The sequence below is a fragment of the Schistocerca cancellata genome, chromosome 10 (genome assembly GCF_023864275.1).
Source record: "Schistocerca cancellata isolate TAMUIC-IGC-003103 chromosome 10, iqSchCanc2.1, whole genome shotgun sequence".
Lineage (NCBI taxonomy): Eukaryota > Metazoa > Arthropoda > Insecta > Orthoptera > Acrididae > Schistocerca > Schistocerca cancellata.
This window is the reverse complement of record NC_064635.1, coordinates 73,408,076-73,422,186: the sequence shown is the minus strand read 5'-3', so window position 1 is coordinate 73,422,186 and position 14,111 is coordinate 73,408,076. Positions and strand designations below refer to the sequence as shown.

The 14,111-nt window shown below is 36.9% G+C and overlaps 1 protein-coding gene across 7 annotated transcripts in view; it reads left to right on the top strand.

Annotated features, from left to right (window-relative positions):
* LOC126106658 (zinc finger protein 3 homolog) overlaps positions 1-14,111 on the top strand; it is a 113,156-nt gene that overhangs the window by 21,284 nt on the left and 77,761 nt on the right. For 5 of the 7 annotated variants that reach the window (XR_007523380.1, XM_049913022.1, XM_049913020.1 and 2 more), the window contains exon 2: positions 10,532-10,594. Coding sequence is in view for 6 of the 7 variants with exons in the window: in XM_049913022.1 (XP_049768979.1) it covers positions 10,532-10,594 (63 nt within the window). In the remaining variant the exon portion in view is untranslated. The remainder of the gene's footprint in view (positions 1-10,531; positions 10,595-14,111) is intronic. The other 2 variants (XM_049913023.1, XM_049913021.1) reach the window with 1 other exon arrangement.

Below are 14,111 nucleotides of genomic sequence, written 5' to 3'. Positions count from 1 at the left end.
ATCAACTACATATGTAGGTGTTAGTCCTGTTAAGAAACCGTGGTCAGAGAAGTAGAGTCGTAGACTCTATGCACCAAGAAAGTGCAAAGAAATTACTAAAGCTGTGAATGAATACATTACAGCAAAATTGCCCACACTCTTCAAAGTAAAAATTCCATCTTCAGAAGAAAATTTACCAAAGCACTATTGCACCTTGTGCCAGGATTTTTTCACAAATATCAATTCAGCTGTTGAATATTGTGCATCCTTCAGTGAAAATGTGCAAGTTTTAACTATTATTCCAGATATGTTTTCAAAGAAAATAATTTTGAACCATGTTCCTTCAGTATCAAAATACATGGTAGACAAATCAAGAAATGTGAGGTCTGTAAAAGGAGTCTTTGGAAGACCAGATCACTATTATGATCATCCTGTTGAAGCAGCTCAAGTTCAAATAGTGCAGTCATTTTATCTGGAAGATAAATGGGACTGTTCTTGCCAGAGTACCAACAGAAAAGACGCTATAACCTTGAAGGTCAAAAGCAGTATTAAAGAAACTTTTGCAGTTTATAAGAGCAACTATACAACTTGAAATATTGGAAGATCAAAATTTTATGCACTACAACCAAACTGGGTAGTTCCACACCCACCTAGAGATGTCTCTATGAGTACAATGCGTGAATTTTGAACTTTGCATGGCAGCTTTAAAGAACTTGCTGGAGCATGTGACATATGACACCTTGGCGAGGCATGTGAAGTCATTAGTAGTCTGTGACGTAAAGCGAGAGAGTTGTTTGTTTCAAGAATGGGGTGACTGCCCTGGAAAGGGAGGACTGCCTTTACAGACACTTGATCTAGAAGACGTAGCAGATAACTCTGCAGGAATGACATATGCAACATGGGAGGAAAATAAACCAATTAAGAAAACTGTTGCCTTTGACAGTTTCATTGATGAACTTGGTAAATGATCAGTGAAAGCAGTAACACACCAAAATCTGAAGAAATTGCAACAACAGTACACTGCAGAAGTGAAAGGGTGTGGGGACAGGCTGAAGAACTATGTTTAGTACTTCCCTGTGATTTTGCGGAGAACTGGTGTGTAATTCTCCCACGAGAAGTACAAGGGTATCATTAGAGTAATGACCAGTTTTCAGTTTTTACAGGAGTGATGTATTTTCAAAACAAGACCACAAGTGTTGCAGTTACAGGTGATGACCTCGGACATGACTCAGCACATGCTTTGCTAGCAATGCGCAAAATTCTTCAACTGCAAACATGGGCAGAGAAGATTATCATTATTTCTGATGGTGCTCCTAGTCCTTTTAAAAATCATTACCAACTGTTTGAATTGAGTAAGTCACTTGTGCCAGCTGACTAAGTATACAGTGCTACTGGTCATGGGAAGGGGCATTGTGATGGTGTAGGAGGCCTGCTGAAGCACCATGCTACAAAACATAACCTTTCCAGACCAAATACTGCTGTGATTCAGAATACTGAAGATTTTACTGAGTCATGAAATCTTACATATCCACAGTCCTTGTTCTTTTGTCCAAAGAAGAAACCGAAGAATTCCGTGTGCAGAAAAAAGAATGGTCCAAATAAACTACTACTGTGAAAGAAATTCAGAAGACACATTTTTGGACTCAGATTGATGGGTAATAATAATAATGTCGTGTGACAAGGGCCTCCCGTCGGGTACACCGCTCGCCTGGTGCAAGTCTTTGGATTTGACGCCACTTTGGGGACTTGCGCGTCGATGGGGATGAAATGATGATGATTAGGACAACACAACACCCAGTCCCTGAGCGGAGAAATCTCCGACCCAGTCGGAAATCGAACCCGGACCCTTAGGATTGACAGTCTGTCGCGCTGACCACTCAGCTACTGGGGGCGGACCTGCGCTGACCACTCAGCTACCAGGGGTGGGGGTGGGGGGTGAACTCATATTGCAAGCACTTTAAAGAGCAAGAAAGAAGAAATTTCATTCGTTCAGCCAACAAGTCTGAAACAGCATGATAATATTCAGACTCACAACCTGAGAAGCGGGATGTTTGCGCCGTGTGTGTGTGTGTGTGTGTGTGTGTGTGTGTGTGTGTGTGTGTGTGACTGTGATTGACTGGTGGATTGCAGAGATTATAGAAACCAGTTGTGAGTTAAACGAAATTGTAGTGAACTTAATGCTACCACATCGACTAGCTGCTGGATATAGGTTTCCAGCTGAAGGACAGCAACAATCATCAGTGCTCACTTCCTGTTCACAATGTTTTGAAGATTGTAAGTGCTCCATTTCCTATTAGTTCTAGAGGAAGGCATCACTCTATATCAAAGGAAGATGCTGAAGCAGTTGAATATATTTTTAGTTCATTGACTGGCTAATTTCAGTGCAAAAAAGAGTGAACAGAAGTTGTATAAATTGAAACCTTTTTAAGTTTTTGGACCTTTCACATGTATTTTGGAACCATTTAAAATGTTTCAAAAATGAGTCTCTTGCTCATCATTCAAAATTAAAATTATGTTAAATAAGGCTAGGTTTTGATTTTTATGAGCCTATTATGTGATGATAAAACAGGTTTTATGTATGGCAAAAATTTCAGTTGTTTATAAAACCTATTCGACCTAAAAGTGGAAGGTCTCTTTTTCAGGGAATATAGAACTATATGGTGCTAATCAACCAAAAAAAAAAAAATTATGGATTGGCATTTTTATTATAATTTAAGTTCAGAACACTATAGTAAAAGAAATTTGACAGGTAAGTTCAAATGGAGAATTTCTTTGTAATTATAAAGCAATTATCTTTCATTAAAAAGAAACCAACAAAATTTTTTTTCCAAAATTCACATCTTCGATATGGTATGAGTAGTGTCATCTTTGGAGGGATGTATCTCGGAGCAGACATTTTTTTGGAGAAAGCAAAAAAATACATGTTCCTTACTTAGTCTTTCATTTTAACTTATGCTAAATTCAGTAACACCCAAGACTATGAAGGTAAGATTTTTTCTTAGCCTGCCTGAATCGATATGGACTATGCTAGGTGTAACTTCTCTGGATATAGGCACTGGGTGCCCTGTGCAGTCCTGGGACACAAAGCAGAGATCTGGGATTTTAATACCTTTGCCAAGCGGCCAATCTGAAAGATCCCAAATACTTGCAGCAAAAAAAAAGATCAGTTCTGTAGTGAACAGAGTAGAGGCAGTGATTGCTATGGTGATTGAAAAGTTGTTAACATACATATATGGATTTGTTGTCAGTATGTATGGCAGCCACTGGTCTTGCAAATTTATGAAGTGCACGTCAGCTTCTTGCATCCACGTGGATCAGTTCTGTTATTGTGTTTCCTGCCAAACTGGGCACTTGTGTTATCAGAATATGTAACATTCTCACAGAGCTGTATCCAATGATACCAGTGGAAGGACTTAAACTCTCCGTGCATCAGATCTGATGAGACGAGATTTAACCACTTTTTATTACCTTTTCAGTCGAAGTACACAGAAAATGGTTCATAATACTACTACAGTGAGATAAACCATATTTTGTGCACCTTTTCGTATGAACCACACTATTTAATAATTTGTGTTTCATATATGAGGTGTGTTCAAAAAGTAAGATGACTTTATATTTTTATGAAGAAATATTTATTTATTCATTAATATTCTTGATGTCCCCTTCAAAGTATTCACGCGTCAGATACAATACACTTTTGCCAATGCTTCTTCCATTCCTCGAAGCACTTCTCATAAGCACTTTTTGGTACAGCCTCGAGTACTTCCAGCAATGCAGTTTTTATTTCCTCCTTCGTTGAAAATCTTCATCCTTTCATAGGTCTCTTCATTTCTGGGAACAGGAAAAAGTCGCAGGGGGCCAAATCTGATGAATATGGTGGCTGAGGCATGATTGTCACATCGTTTTTGGCCAAAAATATCTCTCACAAGCAATGATAAATGAGGAGGTGGATTGTTGTGATGCAAAAGCCTTGAATTCTTTTTCCACAATTCTGGACATTTTTTGCGTATTGTTCTGGCAAACAGTGCATAACATCAAGGTAATACTCCTTATTGACCATATGACCTTGAGGCAAAAATTCGTGATGCACTATGCCACAGTAATTGATAAACACAGTGAACAAAACTTTTACATTTGATCGAACTCGGCATTCTGTTTTCTGTCTTGCCTCTCCAGATACTTCCATTGGTATGATTACATTTTGGTTTTGATGTCATAACCATAAACCCATGTTTCGTCACCAGTTATGATCCTTTTGAGCAAATCAGGATCATCATTGATGTCATTAAAGAGCTCCTGAGTGACGCTCATCCAATGATTCTTCTGATCAGAATTGAGAAGTTTTGGAACGAACTTCGCTGACAACTGTCTCATTCCCAAAACATCCAAAAAATTGCATGACATAAGCCGACCGATATGTCAAAATCCTCAGCAACTTCTCTAACTTCTCTTACAGTAATTCGATGATTTTCCAAAACAATTTTCTTCACAGCTTTGTCATTATCATCTGTTGTTGATGAGCTGGGCTGTCCAGAGTGAGCTTCGTCATTGGCATCTTCTTGGCCATCTTGGAAGAGCTTGTACCACTTGTATAAACTTTTTTTTTTTTTTTTTTTTTTTTTTTTTTTTTTTTTTTTTTTTTTTTTTTTTTTTTTAGAGCTGACTCACTATATGCCATGTCAACATTTCAAGTGTTTTAGAGCTTTGATTCCAATTTTCACTTAAAATTTGATGCAAATTCTTTACTCAATTTTTTATAATAATCGAAAATCGCCAAGCACACTAAAACATGTCTAACCTTTCCATCTGTCAGAGACAATACTTGAACTGTGAACATATGTTCGGGACATGTGTACCAACATAACAAAAAAAAATTCAATAGTTGAATGTATGTTGCCTGTGCAATTTGAAGAGTCACTTTCTGAACAGCCCCTGTATATGTGCTCCTTCCTGCTATGTGCTGATGTACTGATGCTTAGAACTAAAATTTTTGGGCATGATACCTTTGGTGTGCCGTCTTGATATTTACTATGTTTACTATGTTTATAGTAACATATTGGAGCAATAGAGTAATTTTTTTTTTTCAAAAAAAAAAAAAAAGAGAGAGAGAGAGAGAAAACGTGTGTTTTGAGACATTCAAAGTCAAAGGACACAATTAGTGATCTTGAATGTGAAAATTCTGAGAAACCCATCATTTTGCATGTCAATGTGAAGCTCGACTCATTAGATTTTCAGTGATATAAGTTTTCTTGCTGTCTCTGGATTAGAATCAAAATTATAGTTGTTTATGTTGAGACAGACGCATGTAAATTTCACACAGTTTCCAAACTTTGTAGACCTGTAATTTTCTTCATTATTGTTGGATACATTTGCAATTTGGTATTTATCCAGCTCTTATCTGGTTAATTGGATGCACGAAATTAGAAAGAAATCTGAGGTGGTCGGTTTGAAAATGTTATGGAATCACCCACATGACATTGTTTATTGACTAAAACCTGGTATTTTGTTCACAAAAGAACCATTCATAAATTCGTTGAGCTTCAGAACACTGGTATAGATATACAATATTCTCATAAAGTAACCATGAACCATTTGCTTGTTGCTGGTAAGGAAAGAAAAAATGTAAGGAAAACAGCTGAGCTGGTTTCTGCCTTTGTCACAACCTTGTTGAGTTCAGTTATGTTGATGAGTCTGTAAAAGCCATAAGTAATGGCTTTGTTGCACTGAACTCAAGAACTCTTGTTGATGGATTCAGATTAAACAGTGCAAGTGTAAGTTAATTACCACAAGATATGGGTTACGAGAGCTGTATGATGTCACTGTCACAGTGAAAGTAATAAGAAGAAAAGAGGAGGATAGGAAAAAAGAACAAAAAAATAGACCAGTATATTTATCTTATAGCAAAAGAAAAAAAGAAAAAATGAGAGAAGAATGAACCTCCCCCTTTCCATCCACCACCTCCCCCCCCCCCCCCCCCCCCCCAAAAAAAATGAAAAGAGAGGGGGGGAGGAGGAGAAACCTACTGATAATTTGCTTCCTTTTCCAACATAAGAGAACTAGGGAGACTCTATGACCACTCTTTGCCTACCACCATCTCCCAAAATATTAACTCTTTGATTTTGAGGTGTAATGTGAGCGAAATCCTATCAGGTAGTTCCTGCAAATGAACTGTTCATATAAACATGTAAGGAAAGAACTGGCTTCAAACAATTTTAAGAGGAAGTTTTATGGAATTTGCTTTGACAGTGGAAAGAGAATTTCAAACTTCCATGACAGTTTCATTGATTGTAATTCAACAGATTTTGTAATGTTAAAAGACATTATAATTGAGAGGTGTCCAGGAATGGAGGACTTTGCTGTAATGTGTTTTGTAAGGAAACACACTTTCATCAGGATTCAAAGGTAGTAAGTGAACTGAGTGTGAAGAAAGACAAAAAAATGAAAGAAAGTTGTAACAAACATAACTTTCCAGAATAGAAAAAGAAAATCTGTTAATACCGTTAAAGAGTTTAAAATGACATTATAGGGGGTTTCTCCATACTACAGATCTGTGTGGTCTAAGTCTGTGTGAGCCTCTACCCCAGTGCCGTCTGAGATGGTGAAAGAGGTTGACATCCTTCAGAGGATTTACAGTAGCATTTCACCGAACATAGAAAAAAAACAGTCTAATGTATACCTTAATAATAATAATAATAATAATAATACACTAAAACATGGAAAATCTCAATTACATTAATATCTGCATTTGAGTTAAACTTATGTGCACCTATAAGCTTCAGTGGAGTGCACAATGGCAAGAGGACTTTGGGTGACATCACAGCCCACAGCACACCTGTGTGTGACCTCTGCCATGTATTCTAGTATCTGTTTTTCAACTTATGCAGATCCCATCTCATTAATTTTGTACCCGGTTGCAATTTGCCAAGTTTTAGTCTGTCTTTAATAATTGATACATGCTCCTGTAGAAGTTTTGCAGTTGAAACCTGATATTTAAATCTCATCTTGCGTAACAGAGTGACAGTCTGAAACTTTCCAATGTTCTCATGTCTTCTCCATCTATGCAGCATTCTCTCATTACTCTAAAATGAGTTATCTGCAATGTTTAAATTGAACTCAGTACAGAATTCTAGCAAGTAGCGTCCTATTTAATTTGTTTCTTCTAGTTCAAGTTTCTCCGGCTATTTTCCCATCTGGCACCATTATCTTACATTTGTGCTTAATTTTCAGTTGCCGTCTTTCTTAATGTGTGTTTATCACATTGTATTTATTTTTCATTGTTCTTATAACTTGCAGACCTAGGAGGGATTTATATACTTTTATTTGTACAGTTCCCCAGTGAAGTTTGTCGAGGGCCTTACTGTTAGTGTTGTATATTAATGAACTTGCAGATGATATTGATAGTAATCTCAGGTTTTTTTTGCAGATGATGTAGTTATCTAAAATGAAGTACTGTCTGAAAGAAGCTGTGTAAATATTCAGTCAATTCTTGATAAGATTTCAAAGTTGTGCAAAGATTGGCAATTTTCTGTAAATATTCAAAAATGTAGAAATGTGTACTTCACAATATGAAAAAAATACAGTATCCTATGACTATAATATCAGTGAATCATTGTTTGGATTGGCCGGCTTGTACAAATACCTGGATGTAATACTTTGTAGGGATATGAAGTGGAATGCATGCATAGGCTCAGTTGTGGGTAAAGCAGGTGGTAGACTGTGATTTATTGGTAGAACACTGGGGAAGTGCAATCAGTTTACACAGGAGATTGCTTACAAATTGGTTGTCTGACCTGTTCTAGAATGTTGCTCAAGTGTGTGGGACCTGTTCCAGATAGATCTAACAGGAAATATTGAACACATATGGAGAAGGGCAGCATGAATGGTCACAGGTTTGTTTGATCCATGGAAAGTGTCATAGAGATTCCGAAAAAACTGGCAGCTCTTGAAGGTAGATGTAAACTATACCGAGAAATTCTGCTGACAAAGTTTCAAGAACCAGATTTAAATGATGAATCTAGGAATACACTACAACAACCCCCAACATAGCCCACACAGGGATGGTGAGGATGAGTTTAGAATAATTGATGCACACACTGACACATTCAGACAGTTATTCCTCCCACGCTTCATACGTGAATGCTATGGAGAGAAATCCCAATAACTGGTAAAATGGGACATACCCTCTGCCATGAATTTCACGGTGGTTCACAGAGTGTAGGTGTAGATATGTAGATATCCTGGCTTCGATAATTTGTTCACTAGGCTGTTTATAGTAGTTCACTAATATCCATATTTTCTTCTTCATTATTAGGCCCATTCCGATCTAACCCCCAATAATATGTCTTTTATGCTCACCTTGGCAGTTTTATTTGTGGTTGACAAGATATTTTACATCTGTATCAGGAAAAGTGGCATGACATTTTAAATTTTAAGTTAGGTTGTTGGTTTTATGTGGTAATGATGACAGCCATTTAATACTTGCTGTTCCTTGACAAAGCTTCCATATTCTCTCTAGCTGCAGTTTATTTTGGATGGAAAATACATCTGTGAACTACTGTTGTGAAAGACTCTGAAATGTTTATATGATCTCAGCTGATTTAGTTACAAGAAGTAAAAAACTCCACGTTTACAGTTTCTTCTGCAGCTGACTTTCAGTTCCTGTGTGTGTTTGTTTCCAGTTTTTAGACTCTATAATTTATTTCTGTGTTTACTCCCTACTTGTGTTCTTCAAATTTTCTTCAGAGTGGTGGACACACATGGTGTGTACCTTGTTGCTGTAATGTGGTTTGTGTTTAGGAGCGAAAGATTTCTGTTCACAACTGAAACTTCTGACAGCCAGAAGATCAACTTCCCAGTATTTGGAGAATCTGCTCTTGAATACATTCCATTCTTAGTGCTGAACTGTTATGTCAACTCTTCCCCTATAGAATCAGTATTCGTTCTAAAATAACTATTGGTTATTGACACTGAACTGGCCACTTCTTTGTGTAATCGATTTTCAACTGTGTTCCATGGGAAAGGGAGTAATGTTGCTCTTGGTAAACCAACACATAAGATGGGCTGTTGACCTTAATCCTTGAGTGTACGCACCTATGTATAAAGTGCGCCAACCATAAATGACATTCTCTTGTGCCATTCCATTGTCGTTTTGTAATTGTGAGCCCCTACCTATTCCTTCATTATTACTTCAGCTAACACAGAGATAAGTTGTACTGTTATACGTCCAAGTGAGCATCAGTAATATAAAATAAACAGCAAAGTAGTTGAAAAAAAATATTACTATCATTTGCAAGAAGATGATCCATATTCTAAGGCGACAGCACAATTCCAGTTTGAGGCTATTGTCTATTAGACAATTAGCAATCAAACAAGTGGCTGGCTGGGGTCTGATGCAACTGTACTGTTTGATACTTCGAGTCAGTCATTACTGTGGCATAACACTTGTTATTATTTAATTAAATGATGATTTAGCTGATGTAATTTAGATTATTTTATTGTTTTTTAATTAAAATAAGATTGAACTTTATTTTATTGATCATACATGTTTACCTTGATAACATAAAGACATCTATTCTTTACATCTGTGCAAAGTATGCCACACATCCACTTGTGTTATAAAAAACAGCACAACCACTCATGAGTTAAACACACTCCACAATGAAGTGGTGGGACTGAGTGAAACATTTCACATGGAAAACTATAAAAATTACAGTGAGATTGAACACCAGAAGAGCTAGAAAACTGTTCATTTAGACATCATGCTTAAAGACTCATTCATTGTGTAGAATCTATAAGGATGTAAACAAGTAAAATATACTTTCCTATAATACGGTGCTATGAAGAACTGCTTCCGCTGATTGGGGTAATAACTACAACTATAGGTGGACAACTTTTCTTATTATCTAGAAGCATTTGCTGTATACTCTATTTACATTTATGAAGCGGCAGCCTACCATTTAACATTATTAACAGAAGACTCCTGCTTAGATTATTCAATTGCTACACTACATGTACTATATCCATTATGATTTGTGTTGACTGAAAGATGGTATTTAATGCTGTACCATGAAAGGCTACATCCAATGAACTTTGTTTGCTACAATGCTAACATCACTATGCAGGTTTGTACTGATAGTGATGAATAATTTATATACTGAATGGCCAGTAAGATATCCTTTCCATTTTGATTTGAATTTCTGAAAGATTTTCATTTTCTAGTCCTACATCTAAGGACAAATTATAAAAAACCTCCCAGATTGTTGCAGTCAGAAAATAGTAATTCAAGCTTAGCGCCTACTGTCAGAATGTGTGTCTGTTTAGGAAAATTAAAGTTCCAAAGACTGGCTTAATTTCATATTCCATTCAACAATAATAAATTGGTTGAAACATCAGACAAGTGAAGTACAAATACTCCTTCAAATACACATTGGAATTCCCAAATACACAAATCTAGAACTTAACACACTTTCTTTTTTTATTTTTTTAATGTGCATGATTCAGTTTCAGATTATTGTCTGTAGTGTGTCTTCACTTACACATTTTCTTGTTCCAGAAGACTGCACAAGGAGAACATCGAAGTCCTGTATGTGGTGTGACTGTCATCAAACATGAGCCAGTGAGTAATATTAATATAAGCAGTTTATGTTGTTTGTTATCATTTGGACATTATTATTGGCACAAGAAAGCATGGATGTCACAGTAAGTAATTTTTTACACTTCAGTTTCCCCTCTAGTTAGTAAAGTAGGTGGGGGGGGGGGGGGGGGGGGAGCTGATAACTTGTCTTGGCAGACCTCACAAAATACATTACAGGAAGTCATATACAGAGTGTGTGTGTGTGTGTGTGTGTGTGTGTGTGTGTGTGTGTGTGTGTGTGTGTGTGTACACTTGTTCATTATATTCTTGGATGACTGTCTTGTCAATGAGATCCCAAACTCTCCCATTGATGTTAGTGAGGATTAATTATAGAGGAATGTGACATTGCACAAAACGACCAGTCATTTCAAACAGCATCGTTATCATCATTGTGAAGCAGTCCATGTGGAAGTGGTATGATCAAGGGGACAAAAAGGAAGGGTGCTTACAACGAAGAAGGAAATGCAATTTTGAAAAGAGCTGACAATATACTGATCAGCGTAAATAAACCACAAACTGCTCCAACTGATGTTGAAGTATTTGACTCATATGTAACTGCTACTCTATAGCAAATAAAGAATAAATATCTGGTGATGAAAGCTAAGAGAGGGATATTTAACATACTTTGTAATGTACAGGAGAAAGACTTGGGCAACAATGAGTCACAAGATCATTTATTTTTTTTTTGTTTTGGGTAACAAGTCTGTTTTTCTTTTTTTTTTTTTTTTTTCATTAAAATTTAATTTCATAAAGTGTGTAAATACTAATTGATGCAGTGAATTACCTTGAATGTGAAATGTAATTACAGCAAATTCAAATTACAAAATTTATTGCTAATACCAATTGAGTTAACTTTGAGTATCATACTCTCTCCTGCATACCATATTAACTTTTCAGTCATAATTTACATTAATTATTTTCAAGATTTGGTTCTGTATCACTACTGAGATTTTTTTACAGATTCCCACTGACACTGTAGTGTTGAAATATTAATGAAAAGTGTGTCTCACTTTCCTAGCTTCTTTAACTGACTTGATGACGTAATTTTCCTATGCCTCTCAGATTATTTTTCTGCCATTGTCCCAGGATGATGATACACTGATTGGTGTCGTCTTTCTTTTCCAATTGTCCGACATAACTCTTCACACATGTATCCAGTAAAAAACTATGTAGCACACAAATAGACAATGTGATTTTCTCTACAGTTCTAACTGGTAGCTCCATTTTCTTAAGGAAAATTCTGAACCTGTTGCTCAGTATTCCAAAAGAATTTTCAGAAGTTCTTCTTGCCCTGTTCAAACAGTAATTAAATATTTTCTGCTGCTGCATTATAATCTCTCATAAGGCACTGCAGTTTGAGTTCCTGATAACATCTCTGATTGAGGAATATTCACTAAATTTTCAGCATCAGTAAGAATTTCAGTGTGAACTGGGTATGGAACACTCCTCCATCATTAACCCTCCCATTACAACCCACTTCCATAGGTGTAAATTTATAATATGCGTCAAGTGTCAGTAACACAATGCCAATACTTCTTTTGTCATTGTGACAGTGTGAACTCGTAGATTTTTTTTGGTCGTAGTTCCACATGCTTCCCATCTAAAGCACCAAGGCAGTTTGGAAAGTTCCACATGTTTTGGAACAGTTATATGTTTCCATTCACTTTCTGTTGAGGCCATCTGAAGGACAGAAAATATGATGTGAATATGTCGAGGGGACTTTCATACACAGTTGAACTTAAAACTTTGGAATCACTGTGTATCAGACATATTTTCCCCTAAGAATTGAAAATGGTAAGTTATGAAGTGCACTGATTTTGTCTGAAACTTTCTGAGGTAGGGGAGGGACAGTTTGGGCCTATAAATTGTAAGGTTCAAATCTTAACATAAACTTTTACAATGTGGAGCTACATATGAATATAAGGTTCAAATCTTAACATAAACTTTTACAATGTGGAGCTACATGTGAATATAATTTCCAAACTATAAAAATATGTGATAATGCCTGCACATAGGCATAGCTGAAGGTTGGATTGGAGATACAGCCTTCCCCACATACTTTTTGGAAATTGTTAAGAATGTCATTTTTAAGAATTCATTGCTATTTTTAACAAACTTAGCAGAATAAAGGGAATGCTAGGGGATTGACAATTAATTAAATGAAACAAATAAAACTGCAGCAAAAGGTTGTGGCAGAGGCACAGAGAATACACCCCCACCCTGAAATACTTTTCTTGCAAAGAGTAATACTTCTCAACAATAATGGTTCACTTATTGTGTTTCTCAAGAAATATAATGAAATCAACATACCTTCATGTATGAATGCTTCAAGCACTGGTAAACTCTGTCACAGGTTTCAGACATAATTGAGGAAATCATGCTTATAAATGTTCTGTATGAAAACATTAGGCTCCTGTAGCTTTCTCCAGTATCTAGGAGCCTCAGTGTTAGAACTAACCTAAATAAAATTATGAAAATAATGACAAGCTTACAAGTATGTGCTGTATGTCCAGCAGCTTAGTAATATTAGGCTTATTTCAAGGTACCTACTCACGTATTTGAAGATGAAATACAGTCTCACATAACTATGTTTTGCCTCATTATTTTCGTACCTACTAAATGGAGCAATTTTAAGAATTCCGTGTTGCCCATCCTCAGAAAATTTTGTATGATTCCCTGTCCTCCAACCTCAGTTCATTGTGTAATAGACAGTGCAATGCCCAACTGCCGTCATCACGTCTTAAAATCCAAGGTCTACTCCACCATCTTCTTTTATGCCGATGTAAATTTCTTTGTTGACATTGTGAAAGTATTACTGCAGTAATGACTGCATAAACAGAAGCTACCACTCTCAGTTCATCAGCCATTTTCTAAAATAATGTTGCTCCATCCGCAGTCCTTATGTATACAAAAATAGCTACTCATTGTGTGTACAAACATAGCTACCAGATGGCATGCCAGCTCTTGACATGTCTGCCGCTCGTGGTCTCGTGGTAGCGTTCTCGCTTCCTGAGCATGGGGTCCCGGGTTCGATTCCCGGCGGGGTCAGGGATTTTCCCTGCCTCGAGATGACTGGGTGTTTGTGTTGTCCTCATCATTTCATCATCATCCAGGAAAGTGGCGAAATTGGACTGAGCAAAGATTGGGTGATTGTACGGGCGCTGATAACCAGGCAGTTGAGTGCCCCACAAACCAATCATCATCATCATTATCATCATCATCATCATCATCATCATCATCATCATCAGCTCTTGAAATAGGAAGTTGTGCCATCCTGTTCTGTTGCACCATTAGTGGAACAAGATGTCGTCGTCTGTACAGGGCTTTAATGCAGTGCTTCTCCTTTTAGCTGTATGCAACCCATGATGATCACTACGGTGATGGAGTACCTCATGATATCTAAACTAACAGGAAAAATCAGTGCTAAATGTTCTACATGGACCCTGAAGCGCAAGCGACAGACAAACGCAGCAGAATAATGCTAGTGGGGTGAACATCA